Source organism: Trachinotus anak, unplaced genomic scaffold (assembly GCF_046630095.1).
Source record: "Trachinotus anak isolate AG129_WGS33_773 ecotype Australia unplaced genomic scaffold, CSIRO_AGI_Tana_v1 ptg000002l, whole genome shotgun sequence".
NCBI lineage: Eukaryota > Metazoa > Chordata > Actinopteri > Carangiformes > Carangidae > Trachinotus > Trachinotus anak.
Window position 1 is genome coordinate 16,207,733 of NW_027273853.1, and position 21,237 is coordinate 16,228,969.

At 42.9% G+C, this 21,237-nt stretch overlaps 1 protein-coding gene across 3 annotated transcripts in view; it reads right to left on the bottom strand.

The window, feature by feature from the left end:
* wwox (WW domain containing oxidoreductase) overlaps nt 1–21,237 on the bottom strand; it is a 127,751-nt gene that overhangs the window by 87,722 nt on the left and 18,792 nt on the right. For all 3 annotated transcript variants that reach the window (XR_011694090.1, XM_071501552.1, XM_071501559.1), the window contains exon 6: nt 4,520–4,608. Coding sequence is in view for 2 of the 3 variants with exons in the window: in XM_071501552.1 (XP_071357653.1) it covers nt 4,520–4,608 (89 nt within the window). In the remaining variant the exon portion in view is untranslated. The remainder of the gene's footprint in view (nt 1–4,519; nt 4,609–21,237) is intronic.

Genomic DNA, 21,237 nt, shown 5'->3' on the forward strand with positions numbered 1-21,237 from the left:
GCCTAGTTTTTCTGCATTTACACTCATCCTTCCTGCATCCTCTCTTTTGATTTGCTACTGCTGTGACATTTCTCTCTGGTGCTTTATGTTTACCAGAGATCATACTAATCTTGACAGCTGCAATAGCATCAAGGACTTTGAATTTTAGAGTTAAACGGTCTAAGATGGTCATCCACAGACTACATTGTTATACTTGGTGTCATAGCATTGCATCCTTAAACAGAGTACTGGTATTCTAATTAATGTCCCTCTTATTGACAGTTTTAGATCTAGTTTGGGTGATTGGAGTGACGCGCCCATCAACAAAGAAGACACAGCTGCATAAAAGGTGGATTTTCACACCAGGCTGAAGAAGAATGGTAAAGGAGAGATGGGGAAAAGAAAAAAAGGGGATGGAAAAGTGAGAAGTGAAGGCAGAGGAAGCGAACAGGGTGTCTTATTCCAGAGCGTGGTAGACTTTAGAGGTCTACAGAGACAGAGCATCACTAATGCTGATATGATACAGAGGTTTCCAGTGCAACTCCCCATGGCTCGACAGGTACTGTAGATACTGAATACAGCTGGCTGCAATCCAAGAGCAACAACACAATGAAAAGCTATCTCAAACCGTTTCAACACACGAGGGTGGTGGAAGTAATGGGTGTTGATAGAGGCTCTGTGTAAGTACTCTGAGTAACCAAACCCACCAACAGATCGACTCGGAAAGGCTGAGCAGAAAAGAGCAGATCAAAGGAAATACACACATAAGTCATGATATAAAAAGCAACTGCCTTAATTCAGACACGCAACGCATTTCCATTCTTGCAGACTTTGTGTGGGCGAGTGAATAACGCTCCCTTCTCGCGTGCCAGTGAATGTAGATTGCTGGATTGGTCAGGGCAGTGAGAGATCCTTGTCGGTGACAGCGCCGCTCCAGCGAGCTCGAAACCACAGTAACACAGCCGAACAATCCAAACACACCCCACCAATTTTTAATTTCTTCCATTAGAATTAATTATGAGGCCGAAGGCAATTTGTGTACCCTGTGTTTAAGACTGCCTACTGGATTAATTAAAAACTGGATGCTGGAAAATTAATGTGTGAATTGTTATGCTGTGCTATAATGAGCCATCCCATGCTATTACATAGGAGTGCACTGTACGATCACCTTCAGGCCTCCGAACACACAAGGTTCATTAAAGAGCACAAACCTAGTCACAAGTCAACTTAAAGAATGCCGACCTCAGCACATTATCAACAGAGCACACACTAGCAGCAAGATATTTAAATTTTCACCCAAAATACAACAAGGTAAGGAAGTCTGACTTAATGGCTTGGTAGAAAAACACATCTGTAATAAATGACCTTTGTGACCTGCCCTTAAACTTGATAAAACAAGGTATGAGAGTGAAACACCACAGCTGCTGTGATGTCAGTATCTGAAACTGCTCTCAGCTAAAAAGCAAACAAAACACAAAGGTTGATTTTGGCCCAGTGTTCCCCTGTCTAATAGAGTGTGAAGTACAGTAACATTCTGCTATACAAGGCAAAACTCTTGGCTCTGTCCCCAGTGTACTACTGGTTAGAGGCTGCGCATGAACTGTTGACCTAACTTTTCAACCTTTCACAGAAGCTGTTGTTTGAAACTAGTCCTTATGTCAGTTACAACTCTTAAGATTACATTTGCTTTGTTTCCTTTGTTGTGACCTTACACTGTAAAGACAGATGCCTGACAAAAAAAAACTATGTCACTCAAAGTATATCACATATATTTGTGATCAAAAACTCCAATAACCAACTTTGCTCTGGCCAGTAGAGCAATTTCCCAACACGCAGCTACGATGGGCCTCTGGTGAGTCTGCTTGTAATGTAAAAAGCCTGTTAATTCAACTGCCCACCAGTTAGTCCCTCTCTCATAAGCGCAGGTCTAATGAATGTCTTTAATAGGCCTATTGCCGCATACCACAGTCCCTCTCTCCACATTAAGACCTCACACAACACTGTGTGCACTGTGCAATCTCAGCGCTGGTCAAACGAGGGTGTTAACTACCAAACAGGGAGACATCAGTTTATATATTTACTTTAAATAACCCCCCTGGGTATGACCCCTGACCTCTATGATAATGTGGGCCAGCAGAAGATATTGCCTGTGTGAGCTGGGCTCTGACTACTGGTCATTAACAGTGCACTTTATTGACAAAAGCAAAACTGGCACCAACAACACACATATAGATATGTGTACATCACTCATCCTGATCCATAGTCCAACACACACACACACACCAGCACCGCATAACTGTGAAGCGTGCAAAGACACACAACACTCTGACTGTGTTACAGTCACCATGATAGCGAATGGAAGAATGGTAGTCTAATGTGATCTGGCTTGCATGAACCTATACAGACCACCTATTATGCACAATATGCTTGATATCAGTACAGGAGAAATGCAGTTTTTTGAAAAAATTACAGGTGAAAACAAATTGCATGTGTTAATTACGGACCATTCAGTAGAAATTGTATTAGGGGCACTCTGTCAGCACTGTCCTCCATCAATTACATCCCAATGAAATTGCACTGCATTCAACAATATCAATATCCAGGTAATTTCATTTCAAAGGACAGGCAATTAAAGCAGAATCGGGGTCAATGGAACACAAAGCAGCGTGAAAGCCACTGACTAAAGCACTTAAAAGCAAGGGAGTGAGAAACGAGAGAAGGAAAAGAAAAGGACTCTGATTACATTTCACCTGTCAATGACACGCTGCAGGAGCATTATTGTGCGTGCGTGTATGACTGTGTGTGTCTGTTTGTCTCTGTGTGTTGACAAAACTCTGTGTGCATGCGTCTGCACACAGAATTGTCTGTGTGTGTGTGTGTGTGTGCGTGTCCATGCATGTATGCACGTATATGTGCGTGTTGTGTGTGCGCACTCCTGGGTGTGTTATGCCTGAAGACATACGTGCAGTAATAGAGTGGTGGTAGACTCAGACAGCTGCCCAGTGCCATTCACAGCTCAGAGCTCCCAGCCTCTACTCTGCTCTGTTCGCCTTCTGATGAGAATTAATGTACTCTGACGTCCCCTGGGACTCCCCCACTCCCCCCCAACAGCACAGCTAATGAAGAAATACAACCTTGCCAAGATACTGAGGTAGAGAGAGAGCGACACAGACAGAGAAAGAGTGAGAGACAACATGAGAGAGGGAGAAAGCGGGAGAAACTGAAGCACATGAACAAATTGCGAAAAAGGGGATATGCAAAAACAAAACCAGGAGAGTAATTCTGGGGCCGGTGGGGTTAAAGTGAGGTCAACACACAGCACTTAACTGTGCATGGAACGGACACATGTAAGAGATAGGAGGGAGCTATAGGACACAGAGTGAGGGAAGCCACCGTAAGGATTGGCTGTGACCCAAACACGTGTCCTGGATGGCCATACCCTGCCCCAGGGCTGCTGCGGGCGATGACTGCCCTGCCTCTCCCCAAGGGGCTCCCCTGACACCACTACCCACACACACAAACGCACAAGCACACTCCCCTGCCTAGAGACCTGCCGGTGGATGAACAGTATGGATGACAGAATACATGACCCCAAAATAGCAACTGTGCGACCGGCCACAAGTCGCAAGACAAATGCTGTAAAAGCTGACCACCACAAAATAAGTGCGATGAAGTCTGGTAGTCTGTTGACCAATGTCAAGCAAATCGACACAAATATGCACACTGACTCCTGGGGACTTGTCCATATGGTGTCCATCAGTAACAGTTGGATCAGGATGTCCTTTACATCTGGTGTGTATAGGAAATAGTAATGATGAATACAGTGACCAGCTTGAATGAGAGGCCCTGTTTAGTCCTCATCACTTTTTACTTATTTGTTTCTTTTCTATTCCATTTCTTTTTTCTTATCCCCATGTTTCCTTTTCTTTGCTTTCTTCTTTTCCTGAGGAAGTCTGATAAAGAAAGCCTAACAGTTGAAGTGAGACTGATGGCTACTTAAAGTTTGACCCAAACAACTGAGAGACAGTGCCACGATTTGTTAGTTGGACATGCTAACAAATCTTGGCAACTTAATTCACTTACTATTTTATGAAGTGCTCTGCCCTGTCTCCTCATGATGGAGACTCCCCTGTCTTTTCATGGTCTTTTGTCTTTTAGATTCAAACTAATTCAAAAGATTATTTTTAAGATGTGACCTTCAATTCAAAACAGGTACCTTAGATATTGGAGGGACCAGTGTAACTCTGCCTTCAGCTCAAAAACACAAGTGAGAAATATACAGAAATTTTCATCAGCTTGTGCATCTGCACAAGCAATAGCAATGTGCACTGCCCTGATTTTCTGGCCAAAGGTCACCTAAAATCAACATTTCAGCAGCAAAAAAATTATAAATGACTCTTATTTCACCGGAAAAGTAGGAGATATAAACTCCTGTAAGTCTTCTCTCTGATCGTACCAAAACCTGTGCAACACAAACATAGCAGAAAATATTAAAAAGGATGGAAGGATGCATAGAAAAATCACTGCAGTTTATACTCACAGTTTCTTGGCCTTGAAAGACTCAGCAAACTCCCTGACACTGCGGAGAGAGGCCAGGTCGCACATCATGGCTTCTACTCTTGCTTTGTGCTGTTGAGACAGAAAACACAAACACATGAGCCACAGGGTCACCACCATTTTTATGTCATCACCTTCAACAAAAACAAACAGTTATCTGAAGCCCAGGTTCAGATAGTAAAAAAATGATGCTTTCACCATATTTAAAATGCAATGTAACAGGTCTCCCCAGAAAAAAAAATCCCCTATGTGTGAATAGTGGAGAATACTCTGTCCATCCTGAGAGAGAGAGAGAGAGAGAGAGAGAGAGATCCCTCCTGTGTGGCTCTTCTTGAGGTTTCTTCCAATTGTGGGTCTAAGTATGAAAGATGTCCTATGTTCTGCAGATTCTAAAGCCCTTAAAGGCAAATTTGTGATTTTGGGCTACATTAATAAAACTAAACTGACTGAGACTATTACTCAGACTGGTAAAAATAATGTGAGAACAGTTCTGACTTGTGGTCACAGTCCTGTCTAAAGAACTCCTAAAGAACTCCATAGATTCTGACTGTGTGTTCTCAGCACGTGTTTGTGTGTATGTGTGGCTCATCTCATGCCATATGTTGGGGCGACAGTGTGAGGAGGAGCAGAGAAAGATAAATGACTTAAGAAGTGAATGCATAGCTGCATTTACACACTGAGGAAGACAGGCTAAATATTCATCATCCTCTCCATCCCACTGTAGCATTCTGCTGCAGGGCAAAGGCCTCATCAGAGACGCATGCAGGCCTAAAGAAGCATATCTCTTTAATAACAGCATATAGCCATGTTTTGTTTTTTTATGTATTTTTCATCCATGATAAGGCGACTAAGACTGTCCACCTGCCTTCCTGTCCGTCTGTTTCTCTGGCGCCTCTCGCCTTTCTTCTCTGCATCTTTAACAGAATATTCCCTCTCAACAGACAATCTGGGTTCAATCTCCCTTCAACATATAAACTCATGTGGGACCAACAAACGAACTTGTGTATGTTAGCACAAGGCTGTACAGTGTGAATCGAGGTGGAGCGTGTTTGGTTCAGACTAACGGTCCGTTTGACTCATCCCTCATGCTGGAAAGCGAAAAGAAGTGATATATTTCTCCCAGGACTCCCAGCTGGGCTCTGGCTTCAGTAGCGCCAGGTATTCCTGATGCTGCCTCTCCCCTCTGTCCTGCCCGCCATCCCTGAGGAACACTGTCAGCTCACATTACACCCCGGAAGAGCGTTCAGCGTTCCGCTCTGCACCCGCCACCGCCACCACCACTGCTGCTCCCCTGTCAGCCTTTTCCGCTGATCTGATCTCCAGTCTGTGGGCGTCATATGGGAATGTCTTTCCTTTGCGTGTCTGTCTTCGCAGAGCTAAGTGTACATGACACTCACAGCGAGGACGCTCCATGGAGCAGTGAGCACAAAGAAAACAAGAAAGGGTTAAGAGCGCCTGCTGATGGAAATGTGATTCTTCAGGCATTTTACAGACACCTTAACTGCCCCAGGGTGTATTTATACATGCATACACAGGCACACGCACACCCACACACGCACACAACAAATTCAATGTTGTGACTCAAGGGTATCACACCATTATCTATGCCTGAATTATTCTCTTGATGCTACTCTATACCATTATATGGATGCTATTACAAAGCATTAAAGGGCTGATTATGGCTATTATAGATATGATTATAGGGTACCTGCTTATATGATCTGCACACAGCAGTAATCACAGGTGAGAGGAGACAACTGTCTAATTTAGTGACTTCTATCTGGAATATGCATTTACACTCCGAGCACCTTTAAGTAGTATACATAAACAGAAATGCAGTTAAGATGAAAAGGCCTTACCTGTAAAAATAAATATCACCCTCCTCTTACCGATGTAAGAGGAGGGTGAGTGATATAATGAGAAAACTTTACAGTCTAAATGTGTGTTTTTAAAAAAAATCTTCAGATGTTCTTATGAAATGGAGAATTGAATTATACAAAGAGAAAAATGAAACATTACTCTCAAACAAGGTCAGAGCACACAGCAGTGTGCTCATTAACAGGTCAATGTAAGGCCTCCTCAACAGGGTAGCCCTCAATGTGTGTATGACCAGCAGAGAAGATGAGAGCAGGTGTCAGCTTGACGAACACATATCCCCTTCTCTAGAGACAGGGGGGGAAAAGGGAAGGAGAGATGGAGTAATGGGAGACCAGAGGGAGGATAGAGGGGGGTTGAAGGGGGGCCACTGGAGCAAATCCAGCAGGGAGAAGGTGAGCAGCCTGCCTGCCTGCCTGCCCGTCCGCCTACCCTCCCCCTGCAGATTGAAGTCTTGCGAAGAAAATAAAGTTTATTGCCTGGAAAGAGGGGGGGAAAAGCATGTAAAAAGCATTAAAGCGATGGAGGTGAACAATTAGACAGATGGCCAGGTTTTGGAAGGAGAAGAGGAAAAAAAGGGGTAGAAAAAGAGAGGGAGAACGCACGGCCGCAATCGTTCAGGGTTTTTATGAGGACCCTGACAACTCCTGGTCTCTTCAAGGGCGAAGGAAAAGTGAGAGGCAGCAAAGCCTCTCTGGTTAACTCTGGAGTAATCGCTGAGTGTGCAACACCACAGAGCTCGGCTCGGGGTGACAGAGCTTACCGCCCCCAGCTACACACAACCTATTGCTCTGTCTAAAAGCAAAAGGCTAATTATGAATGAAACACGTGTAAATAAGCTTTTAGGGCTAGAAAACTAGAAATTGCGACAAAGATGTGGGTTTGTCTTCATGACTGCACATCCGCAAAAGAGACGCATGTTTAAGACGGAAAGCGGCAAGGTCACAATGATGATAACAGGGGCATCAGATCCCTCAGCCCTCCACTCCTGCCGCCACCTCTCACCTTCCGCCCCCCCCCCCCCACCTCCAGCCGTCAGCCCAAGAGAACAGCTGTCTGTAACATGACAACGACCTTTACGACTTTCACCAGGAGGAAGCAAAGAAGGAAGGAGCAGCAAAAGTGCGCCTCTGTGAGTTGAGGTAGTTGGCCTCCGTAGAGGTTCTCCTCGTCCCTCCTGGTCTTTTCCATGTGTGCTGGGGAATGACGTGTGGTCACTGCCGCGGAGAAAGATGGAGACGGAGTGGGGGATGGAGGGGGAAGAGCTCTAATACAATTATAACTGGGGCCATCCAATCCAATAAAATGAAGAGGTATTAGAGGAGGGGAGCCCCATCCTGTTCAATAAGATACTGGACCACTCTACTAACTCTTAAAACACACACATGTAGGCATACTCACACATGTGCACACACAGGTACACACACTTCGCTGACCCCTTTAATAGCACAGCAGCCGCCCCTAATGGACGCAAGCAAGTGGAACCGCCAAATAATACACTGTCTTAATGCACTAGGCTCAATCTCATCCCCCTCTCCCCTTATCCCACTCAGCCTTCCCTCTCACACTTTAACCCCTGTTTCCATCTTCCCTCACCTCATGCTGCCCCCTCACCACCTCAGCTCCCCTTATAGATCACAAATGCAGGGACAACACTTAAGAAATCAAAAGTACCCCCATATAGACCAAACACTTGGCCTGCAGACCTCAGTTAACACCTCAGGCATGGAGAGGGATGGTTAAAGAGTGAGTCAGGGAAGACAAAAAGTGCACCATTTCTATAGATTGATATAGTTTCTCTCACTCCCTGTGAATATAAGACAACTAATATCGGCATAAAGCAATGGCTATATTCAATGACTATATTTGTACCAGCAGGTGCGGAGGTAAAGTGTTGTAATGGCGGTGAAAGTGAATGAGCAGGGAAGACACCATGTGAAGAGGGCACCTTATAAAAGCAATTAGAGAAATGACTTTGAGCGCCTCTTTTTGCTCTGTAGATTAGAACAGGCCTCGGAGGGAGGAACACAGAGGAACTCAGATCTCCATGACCTTGTCCGCAACACGACACACTAAATTGGTCATCAGCTTTTAAGACTGTATTTTATCATAGATATATATTTTTAGCGAAAAGAAAAAGAGAAGGGGAAGGGGGTGGGGGGGAGGGGTTGGGGGGTGGAATGTGCTGGTCGTATATCATCCTGTCACAATTATGACGTTTGTTCATAAATACCAACCAATCTTCTCTCCACCTGGCTAAGTCACATGCGCTTGTGCTTATGCACGCGCCATACACCAACAAAGAAATATGGACACACACCACGTGCGATGAACGCACATGCACACCACAAATAAAGAAACAGACACATCTGGCTGAGTGCCTCACCACAGATCTGAGACCTGACCTCCACACACAGACAAAGAGACTGAATATACACTCAGGCAACATGCATTCAAACACCTAGCCCACAAATGAATTCAGACGCTCTGCACAGTACAAACACACACAAACAAACAAATGCACACACACATACACATCCACTTACTCACTGACATGCACACACACTGCAATTAATAGGGAGGCAGGTCTCTGGTGAGGAAGAGAAAGTGCCTGTTCAGCACATACAGGCAGAATATGCAATTTCCTCCAGTTAAGTCTGTATTAAATTGATTTCTTCTTTCTCTGAAACGGACTGGGTTTTTCCCCCCTAATGAAAGCTGGATAATCTACAGGTTTTCCCTTTCCTGAAATCAAGTTACAAATCAAGCAATTGCAGGGGCAGATATGGGAAAGGTGAAGGAAGGACATGGGATGATTTTCCAGATGAGAAACATGGAGAATGAGGCACATACGTGCTGATACTCTTAACACGGACATCAGGGGCAACACACACACACACACAGGGAGTAAAGGCCAGGACTCAGTTAACTACTTGCTGACATTTCCGTTCAGTGACGTACTAAGGCTACAATAGGGCCAAGTTAGTAAACACAGCATTAATGACTGTAATTAATGAAACATATTAATTACTAAGCACTTCAATCAGTTAATCACTCACTGAGACCTGACAAGAAGCTGTGTGGAGGCTGCAGAGAAACACTGAACATGCTGAGAGAAAGCACAAAGGAGGGAGGACTAGAAACGACAAAAGCTGAAATAATTACAAACAACCAGTTAAATATTTCATTCCAACTCATCTATTAAAAAACTGACAAGCAAATGTATCAGTAAGTATTAGCAGCTATATGTACCTTAAATAAACAAAAAGCACTGATTATGCTGACAAAATTGCAGAGTCAAATAATTACATTTTTATATTATAGGATTATTAATACTGATGCATTAACTTGTAAGCAGAATTTTTATAGTATATCTGGTTGGGGTGAAGCGATTTTAAGTACTTTATATACTGCTGTGTAATTTAATTCACTGTATAGTGATGCATTATATTTTATATGCTCATTATAGGTTTTAAAATTCTTAATCTGCAATGTAACTATGAACTTTAACTATCAAATAAATTTAGTGAAGTAAAAACTATATTTCTTTGTGATGTAGTTGAGTAGAAGTACAGTGTCATCAGACTGCAATAGTCAAGTAAAGCACAAGTACAGTACAGTAATGAAGTAAATGTACTCAGGTACTTTCCACCAATGAATATAATATATATTTCAGAGCATTGTGTAAATTGGAAAAATCATGTAAAAGAACATACTAATATTATAAAAAAAATTATAAAATGAAATAAGAACTGGCAATGGGACAAATTGGATATTATCATGTAAAGGCCATGATAATAGTAAAATTTTTTGCATTATTCATTTGGTATTTTTTATACATATAATTTACATTATACTGTTAATACTTTAACTAAAATCATACAAATGCAGAAAACTCCTTATTTGATTGATTTGAGCAATATTTAGGTTTTTGCCAAAAACATAAATTATATATATATATATATATATATATATATATATATATATATATATATATATATATATATATATATATATATATATATATATATATATATATATAATAACATAAGCAGGAGGAGAGGTGATATTTTAGTATATGGGTGAGTCAGGCTGCACACAAAGGTAAGTGCAAGAACACCGTATATCATGAGGTGCAATCCAACTTGTGATTGGCTAACTGTTGAGGATTTCTTTACCTTTTAGGAGAGAGACAGACAGGTCAGAGAGAGAGAAAATTAAAGACAGAAAGAAGGAAAGAGAGACAGACAGAACAAGAGGGAGAGAGAGACAGAGATGGGAAATGAAAAGGACAGGGCGGTCATCATAATTGCAGAGTTTGCTTTTCGGATGCAGACAGACCAGGGCCATGGGGCCTGAGGCAGATATCAGATTCCACACAAACACACACATACACACGCACATACAAACTTACACATGCACCCATATATACCAAAACACACACACACACACACAAAATATTCCACAGCCAGTCTATGTGAGTGTTTTTTAAGACAAAGGAAGCTGATATCATTTTAAAAGTGTTTTGTGTGCATTTGTGCTCCATAACGGATAAAATGTGAGGTGAGATGGTAACATTCAGCTTTCAATCCTAACAATGTTATATTATAAACCTGCTGTCTGTCTTCCTATGTCTGTAAGTGTGTGTGTGTGTGTGTGTGTGTGTGTGTGTGTGTGTGTGTGTGTGTGTGTGTGTGTCTGTTTCTGCCTCACTTCTCCCCCTCTTCGTCCAGCGCAGAGCCTGATCAGATTTACATTAAAAAGTGATGGAGATTTAAATAATGTGTCTATGTTCTCAGAAAGACATCAAGAGATTTTCATCTTACTCTCCTCTTCCTCTCTGTCTCTTCCTCTCCATTTCCTCACCCTCTCCTGCTCCTATCTCCCCCCTCATCTCACCAACTCCATCTCCGCCAGATTCGCAGACAGTGCACATTTTCCTGCATGTCTTCAGTGTAACTGATACCCCTAACAACCAGGATTTTAATGCAACCCATATTGCTCCCTAATATTTCAGATCTCAGAATAAGCACTGGCAATTACATATTTACACCCAGCTTATTTTGCAATTCTGCACAGGGACTTTAGTGACTGGGTGAACGGCACACGCAGACTTAGAGGCTGATTATGTTGTGGTAGATAACAATAAAGTTGGAGAAAAACAACCTAGACCCTGTGCACTTATACTGTATATACAACTTTCTCTTTGGGGGTGTCAGCAATAAAGCGCGACTCTCTCAAGTACAAAATAATGTGTTCTTTTCAAGTGTGGCGGTAATGTGATTGCTTTATCTAAACTTGCTAGTTTTTCACTGTTTAATTTCTCCTGAAACACTCCTGCCTTGTATCATCTCAGTATCTGGAGGGCTGGCAAAGTACCAAACACACACGCAGAAATGCACACATTTACACATACGTACACTGTGTGAACACACATCACATCACTGTACAGAGAGAGAGAAATTAAGCCCCTTTGATTTGGTTACCCAAGCTCTTTTTGTATCAGCTTTATAAAAACATAAGCATGACATAATTGAATAAGAAAAGAATCTGGCAATTAGGAAAGATGGAGGCCTTTGATGTGAGTATGTGTATAATAGGCCTTTTGATGAGGGAGTGTTTTACACTCCGCAGGGTCTTGTATGCACTTTGATTAAAAGCTCTTTTGTTTAGCAATATTCTAAACTGCTTACCATTTTGCACTGTCACAATAGTTTAGCCTGGAAATACAAGAGATTGTGCCTTTTTTATCTCTGCTCTCTGGGATAAGGTATCTTGTTTTCTCTAGGATGAAATCACACTGTAGTGATACTGAGTTAGTTTTACAAGAAGAACAAATGAATGAACAGCAAAGAGACCGGCGATGAAATGTTTCAGATGGGGAAATAAAGGGAGAACAAGCAGAGGGCTAACAGTGGCACTGTCAGATATTAAACAATAATTAAAATTATTATTATTAGTGTAATTTTCATATTCATGAGCACATTCATTACCTCCAACTGTGGTTGTTCAAGCACCATTTACATGATCTACCCCGTCTGCTGATAAGGTCAGGTGGTTTTGCATTCTGTTACAGTGTTGCGCAGATTTGAATAATAGGATTCTCATCATGCATCTTTAGCCCTTTGTCACCTGATTATATCCTGAAAGACTCTCGTTGAACAATGTAATAAATGCATCATGTGACCTCAGCAAAGGTCGGGGGTCAGCGAGCCACCGATTGTCAACGGAGTGCTGGCCTGACAGAGAATAAATGATGCCTTGTAAACAAATTGAATTATTGCTTTAATTCATGCAGTCTGATTCAATTTGCCCCGGAGAAGAGTCCTTCACAAGGGAACAGAGGAGTGAAGGAATGAGAGCAGGGAGGAAGGAAAGAAGAGGAGGAGAGGCAGTGGACGATGAGACATGGACACACATCCTCTCCCTCCATCATGCCATCCCACGATGTCTTTGGCTCCACTGAAGGAGAGTAACTACATTAACAATCCTGATCATCTCACAAGACTGTGTGCTGCTTTCCGTAGATGGCGAGTCCTCCTTTTGTCTCTCAGCTAAATGTAATAAGGTTGTGTTAAATTGAGTTGGGCTGGGCCACGAGGCTGACTCCCTGCCCTGGCACGAACTGAGTGACAATAAGCAGGAGACAGATTTGAATTTCATAAAATGATACACAGACTATGTTTTGTCTGCTGCATAAGAAGTTTGGATTATTGAGAAGGAAAAGAAAATGTACATAAGGGTAAAACAGACTGAGCCCAGTTAGGGCAGCACTTAGGGATTGAGTATGCTTAAATTTGGAGAAATCTTTGAAGAAATCTGTGCCTGTTTATTGTGATGGGCAAATGGGAAAGTCCATCTCCTATGGTACACCCCATGAACCTAAAAAACCTTGAATGAAGCATCAGTATTAAGTTTGGTCTATCACCTAAAGCTGCATTAGGGCTCTCCTCAGTTTGCTCCTTAATTCCATCAGAGTAATCTAACATTATTGCCCTCTAACAGTACCCTAAACGGAGAATAAAAAGTTTGCTCCCCTCTAGCAGTGTATTACCAGGAAACAACAGGCCCTCTCCTCATTAAGTTATAGATATAAATGCTCCAAAGCATGAAATTACCCCCGAGCCTCCCTCTCCAAATAACCTGGTTTGCAAACAAATGATCCGAGCACAAGCAGTAAAAGGCAGATTATTAAAATAATAGGAGGGATTTAAATTTGCATCCACAGAACAATTCAGCAAAGGACTCTGCAATTACTCCTCCCCCTCCTCTTCCCCTGTTCATTCCACCTTTCTACTGGCAAGCAGAGTCCCTCGCACTTTATTGTGTCCATCTGTTCTGTCTAAGAAACAGAAACAGACCTGGGTATCTTCAGGTGTGTCTCTAAGTGTGCTAATATGGTCAGCTAAAGGAGTATGTGCACTTACTCTGGTTGGATCTGGTATTATTGTTTACCTTCATCAAAACCACTACCAATTTACATGTACATACTTCCTTATTCTTCTCAGCCGCTCAACCTCTTATTTCTTTCCTCCAGTCTTACACTGTGATAAATATCTAACTTTATCCTGAGACAATAACAGTCCCTCCTCCTATGCTGGAGTAAATGGGGAGCGATGAGAGAGTGAGGTGAGCAGGAACGGACGAGGCGAAGGGTGCTCAGGTCTGCATTACCTCTGAGTTATGGCCTCCATTTGCATCTCAATCAGCCTCTTTGGAGAGCCCACCACCTTGGTAACACCCCCATCACACCACAACCACCCCCGGTAATCAGGGAGATTTAGTGGAACTGGCAGCCTACCATGGGCACCCCCTGGCTGGGTCTTGCAGCTCATTCCCAGCCCCTGGTCTTGCTAAGGGCCCTCTGGGCCACATCCAAACACAGGAGAATGGCAGCACTTAACAAGACTGAGGAAGACCAAAATAGACGAGCAGCAGGAACAAGCCATAAAAAAGAGGGAAAACAAAGCACCCGAGATATTGTAATAGATGCTCCAGCATAGATGTCTGCATAGTGTTCTGTATTGCTGCCTCATTATAGCTGGAGAAAAAAAGAAAACAAACTTGAACTTGTGACCTTAGGTGAGAACATTTTATCTCAGAGTTGATGATGGCACTGACACCATCCCACTGCTCCCCTGCAGCAAAAACAGGCTCTCTCCAACATGTAATGGGAGTATGTACACCCACAAACACAAACACACACACATGCACACACAGCTACATGGTGTGATTTGCAGATAGTGAATGCTCCACTTGAGAGTTGCCTCTCTAGTTAGCGCTGTCTCATGGCTGAACCCTGCTAAGGTATTATTACCTACACTCAGCCCTATTGATATTGTGACTCCAGCATCTGTTCACCTCCTTGTTACTGCCTGGACCACAGCACAGCTTCCTATCTGACTGTGTGCATGGCATGTGTGTGTGTCTGTACCTGTTTGTTTGTGTGTGTGTGTGCATCCCAGACCTCTGGGGTAGAAAGTAGTCACTGTGCACAGTAGAAGACAAGAGGCTGAGGAGGCTAATAGAGAAACACTCGGCACACCAGGGGCCTAATCAACTGCAAAGGACATCTACCCGTAGCTCCAAACCTCTCTCGAACACAGACACACTCTGGCCTTTCTTTCTCTCCTTATAATCTCACTGATACTGTAAACTCCACATGGCCCACACCGACACCACATCGCACAAAGACTTTGTAAGTGAAACTTGAAGAAAAACAACAATGAAAGAGAAGGCAAGACTGGAAACCAAACCAAACAATCTGCAAACACAGATGGCTCAGGTGAGCGGAGGAAAAGACTACACAAAAGAGAAACAGGAGGAGAGTGAGGACTAAAGATGGAGAGACTCAGAATGAGGAGCTGAGTTTCAGTTATCAGAATCAAATATTAGTGGGGGAAAAAAACTGGGGAGTGGGCAACATTAATCAAAGTGTTCACCTAGTGGGCAGCCATATGGCAGATCAGCACGCCAACAGTGCAAACTTGCTGATCTTCAGTAACGGGGTGCAATTAATTCCACTGGCTGCATTCATCTCTCCCTCACACACTGAAGAAGGGGGGGGGGGGGGGGGGTAGAAAAGAAGAAGAGAGAACAGAGGAGGGTTTGTTATGACTCTTTACTCTTCCTCCTCAACTCTTTCTTCCTTTCTCTCGCTCTCTCTGTCTCTCTCTCCCAAAGCAGAGGAATCAAACCCAGGTGATGAATGAGGTGGACACAAGGGCCTCAGGTAGCTCCTGTGGCGATAGTGGGGGGAGTGATGGGGGGTGGGACAAGAAAAAGTGGAGAAATTAGGAGGGTGGGAAAGGAGGAGACAGTGGCGGGCAGAAGAGAAGTTTATGCTAAGATTTGGCTGAGGTATTTGTAAGTAGGCCCCGAAGATCAATTTTTACAAATATGTTGATTTTCCCAACAAAGACTTCTTCAAATTTTGTGCAGAAGTTATTTCAATATTCTTCCCTATGAAAAAAGCAGCACTCCTTCAGTGACTGTCATTATTACTAAGATGGTAAGGACTGTAAGGAGGAAAATAGTAGACAGCCAGAATGCTATTTATGAATCACCTTAATGAGTGGAAGGCACACAAAAAAAAGGCCTCATAAATTCTCTGTAAATCCCACTATCTGTCCCACATAATAGCTGCCTCTACACAAGGCTCTGCAAATAAAACATTGTGTCTATTAACACTTTCCAGCTCTCCCAAAAATTGCTGTAGTGCCTGTAAAATCCTTGGAACGGTGGCAGAAACTTTGTGCAAAGGTCTCTAATTTGCATGCATTAGAGAAGGAGTGAAAGTTTGCCCTCTTAGCAACAGAATCACAAAAATGTGCAGAATACCCTCAAACGCAATCTCACTAAATCTGAACGGGGGTCTCTCTCTGCACGATGAAACCAAATGCAGTGTTTCTATCAGATATCAATTCATTAAAATGTAAATTAAAAGAGCAAACATGGTAATGATAAGTGACGTCATTCTCAATTGTTTCTTTTCCATCTGAATAGAGAGAGCTTCTATGAGAAAAAGACGGTCAGCGTTTGAGAATTCACTTGGTGAGCCAGCAGAATACAGCGAGCACAGCCTGACCACAAACACACACACACACAGACACACACCCTCACGGCTCTCAGGCCTCTTTTGGTTTTATGTAAAATTAGCGTCTCCCCTGGCTCTTAACACAAGCTCATCTCCATTAGCCGCAACCTAGTAAAACTGACTCCTGCAAATGAGTTGTGGATATGCATTCCCCTGGCCCTCTCCTCTCTCCCACCAATCCAAATATACTGCATCTGCTATCTCACGTCCATCTCTCCGTAAGTTAGCTCATCCCACAGGCCCAGTCACCATACCACCCATACCAATATCATAAATGACTGTGGGGGAAGCCTTCATTAGGGCAACAATGCCCCTCCACTCCTCTAATCAGGGCATTTTCCTTGAGCGCATTGGGATGGTACTTTATGGCCCAAATGGGGCTCTGTTAATGAGGAAGTATACATGTCTCCATTTCCTGTCTAGCCAGGTCGGCAGTTCCTGTATTTGGCCCTATTATAATCACGAGGCTTTTTTAATGAGCTATATTCGTCTTGGTCATGCATTAAACACCACGTACACATACAATAACAGAATGAATGAGAAGACACACAGAATTAATTACACTACAAAAACACACTTATACTCTTGCCAAACACAGTGATATAGCCATGTGGCTTATTACCAAGCTTTGGAGATGGTCGGAAACAAATTACAAAATGAGTGTCGGTGTCAAGATTTTTACATGTCTTTGTCTCTTTTTTTAAATGGAGCGGGACTATTCACTGCGCTCACAGCAACATGAGTTTAAACCACTATGGTGACAGCTGAATTATTGCAATGTCACAGTAAATTCTGTTACAGTGTTCCCACATACCCTCTGCTGTTTCACATTCTGCTCTCGGCCCACTCAGTCTTCTCAATCCCCCTCTCTGCACCTCTGATCTCTCACTGTCCCTGTCTTTCCTTCTCTCCATCATCCCCTCTTCACTCCCAGGCCTCGTTGACATTAACCTGGAGCACTCACATTTTCCCATGGTTCTCCATGTTGCTCTCCACATGTCAGAGCAGGAGGCTTTATGGCCCACATCCATCAGCGTCACATGCCAGGATTTATGGGAGATGGAGTCCAAACCTGATCGCTCTGAATCAGTCTTGCTGAAGCCGACCCCTGGGCCGCTGTGGGATGTAATGGATGAGCATCCTTGCCACACCACCCCCATCTCCCCTCACCTCACTCCTTCCTCCAGTCTCTTCTCCTTCTACCTCTCTCCTCACCCACACTCTGCACTCTTCCCTTAATCCCTACTGATTTTACCTCCCATCTGCCCATCAGTCCAGTCATCTTGTTTGCCCTAGTTGGCTCATCTTGGTCATTCATTCCAACCTAATGGAGACTTGCTTACCAAAAATTAATGAGGCAGACTCACTTAAGGAAATATTCAAGTGTGCATGTACCCACATACAATCATACAGAGCTAAGCTCATCATTCATCGCTGTGTGTAGGGTTTTATTTGGGCTAATTTATCATGACACTGTATTATTAGGCAGCAGTGCCCTTCAGAGGAGAGATGAGAGGCACCAATTAACTCTGTTCACCATTCACTGCCACAGAAGGACCTGTAGGAATGACAAGGGTCTGTCAAATTATTCAATCATGTAGCAGCTCTCTGCGTATTGTAGAATACCACTGTAAATGACAGGGGAGAAGAAGCTCAGTGGGTTACCAAGTAAAAATGAATTAGAGCTAATATTTGGCACTGGAACTTGTTCTCCTCCCCTGCTCTCTAAAATACCAACAGGAGTTAAAAATCTTTTTTTCTAACCCAAAAAATAGCGGAGGCAGATTTACTGCTTTAAATTCTGAGTAATTTTTTGGAGCCATTGGTTGATTTTTGACAGATATAGACAGGGCGAAGTAGATTTTATCACCTGCAACTGGTAAGTTGGCTGAAAAAGCTGTTTTCGGATGACTTTTTAAGGTTTCCAGTTTACTTGCTTCAAAATTATTATACTCATGATACTGTATTTATTTATACTGTGAAAGACTGGGGCTAAAGTTGCATGTTCCAAGCCAAAAGTTAACATCCTCACTGGTTGATGATCCTTGTAGGAGCCATCGAAATGAAGACACATCAATGTTCCTGTATTGCAGTACAGAAAAAGGTTTGTTTCATGCTTTATTGTTCATATTTTGAAATAGTATGTTTTCTCCTTTAACATTACAGGAGAAAAGACTTTTAGGATGAAGACTAACCACTGTGTTTAATACACATCACAAGTTTGACTGGGGTGGCTGGAGTGTCATCTTCCCTAAATCTGATAATGAGTGAGACAGAGCTGCTTACAGTACCCTAAACTCTGATTCTGTCTGTAGCATCCTGGTGTTGGACATTTGCTGTTCAGGGCAGCAGCTTTGCAAACCGTCAATCAATAAAATAACACCTAAAAGTCATCTGTCCACTCAGAAAAAAATAACCTAATCTATTATGACAGCACTGGTCAAACAAAACGCTCACCAAAGTTTGAGACTCATACTTCCTCTTTATGGCACCCAGACCCCAACAGAATTAATCAGCTGAGCCCCAGTGGTCTACATCTAGTGCTGAGACTGACGGAGTTAGAGGTTAAAGGTCAAACTGTGTTCACTGGTTTACAGCAGGTTTTATTACAGAGTTATTTGATATATTTACCCAACCTGTTCACCTTCTAACCTGCCTCTATATAGAGCTGGTTATCTAAAAGTTGTACAGTACACACACACAAGCACGCAAACACACACATCCTCATTTCTCAACTGGAACATGTGAAATAATATTGCCCTGCGGCCCCCCAAACAGGTCCAGACCCTAATAAAGGCTTTACACTATGAAAGAAACACAGTGAGGCAGCTCCGACACCTCTGAGCCTCCCTCAACACACACACACATGCACGCACACACACACACATACACACACACAGGGCAAACAGGGGCTGCGCCTGGTCGCAGGTCAGGAGAGCCTGTAGCTCTCTGTAGTCCACGGAAGCAGAGCCGTTTGAACCTGTAATATGCTCCTCTCTCCCCTGGTGCCACTTGTTGGGGTTTTAGTGCAGAGGAAATTACACCTGCTCTCTAGCCTGAGACCAGCACTGACACACAGAGACGGCTGTGAAACCTGGGATTACAAACACACAGACACATGAGCACACAGGTAAACCTGAAAGGAACCATGAAAATGGGTATTCAGACTACCGCTGTGTGACATATGAAGTGGGAGTGCTTGTGTGGGTGTGCATGTGTGATGTTGCATTTATATCCCAACATCACTGATCAACAAAATATTTCATAGGAGTGCTTCACACACCATTAATACCCTGGTACCATTTTGAAAGTATGAGCAGCCCGAACAGCAATAACAGATTAACAGCCCTGCTCAGCGTCCACCGGGCGACCGGTTCAATGGATGGAGAGAATGAAGAATATGACCTGACTTCACCATCCAAACACAGAATGCATAAGTGACAAAACAAAGGGCTTTATCTAGATCACAGACACAAGATCAATCCTACGTACCATAGTAATGTAATATTAGGATACATTATGCTGCTGTACTGTTCTGTAGGCCTAATCGTTTGCTGATGTGTAGGCTTAATCACTGGTAAGCTAGGGAGGCCGCTTCATCATCGTAATCTTCAACCAAAATGAAAACAACATCCAGCCTACTCTGCAAGTCAAATGTGAGCTGAGAGATAATCATTGATATGGGGCAGGAGAGAATGAAACTAATAAAAAGGCAGTGTATCAAAGTATCGCAGTTAAGCATTAGTCACGTGAGGGCAACTACGCCACAACTCTGGTGTTCTCTAAATGAATCCCCCTCGTCCCATGCTTGATTTATGGACCTGTAAAAACACACGTTGTTTTTAATCTACTGCTGCCTGAATCTGCCTCTCTAATGAAATGTGGATCTGTGTGTGTGTCTGTGTGTGTCCAAGGGTGTGCATGTGTGCATGTGTGTGTGTGTCCAGGAGAGTGCATGTGTACGTGTATGTGTGTGTTTGATAATGATGTATGGGCTGAGGTCTGATTCTTTGAGCATGAATTTTCTCTCTGATAAATATGCATTCAGTTACACAGACTGATTAAGCTGTAAACCAGTGTTAACTCTGTGTCAAAGCACATACAAACACACACACACAGACACACACACACACATACATACTTAGATGCACACTCACACATGGACACAACTTCCCAGAAAATAATGATAGCTGTGCCTGGGGCAGGATTGTTTGGATGCCTGGAGCGGTTCACTGATATCAGTTCCATGAGACCTGACTGCAGAGGATATCCTATAAACAACAAGGCTCAGAGACACAGCCATATCAGCAAAAGCCAAGTCAAAGCAAAAGTCAAGCAAAAGTCGAGAAAAATGATTTGCAAAGTTCTGCACTGAAGATACTATTAAAATATTTTTAAATACTTTTAATAAAAAATAAAATACTATATATTTACATGGTAAAAATTAAAGATTATCAAGTGTTTGTCATTGCCTTTGTTATCCTGCTCTCTATATGCTTTAAGACACTCAAAAAGAAAAGAAACAAAAGACATTCTCATCTTGTCTACAACAGCATCATCATAATGCCACACATTTCCTTTGGAGAGGGCATTTGACTTTAGAGAGCTTTGCAACTGTTATTCCTGAGCAGTCTGACATTGAAATTTGTGACTTACAGTGTCCGAACAGTCAGACATGGCAGCTGTTGACTTGTTGTGACGCACTTGTCTGTTCATTAGCAGACAATCCC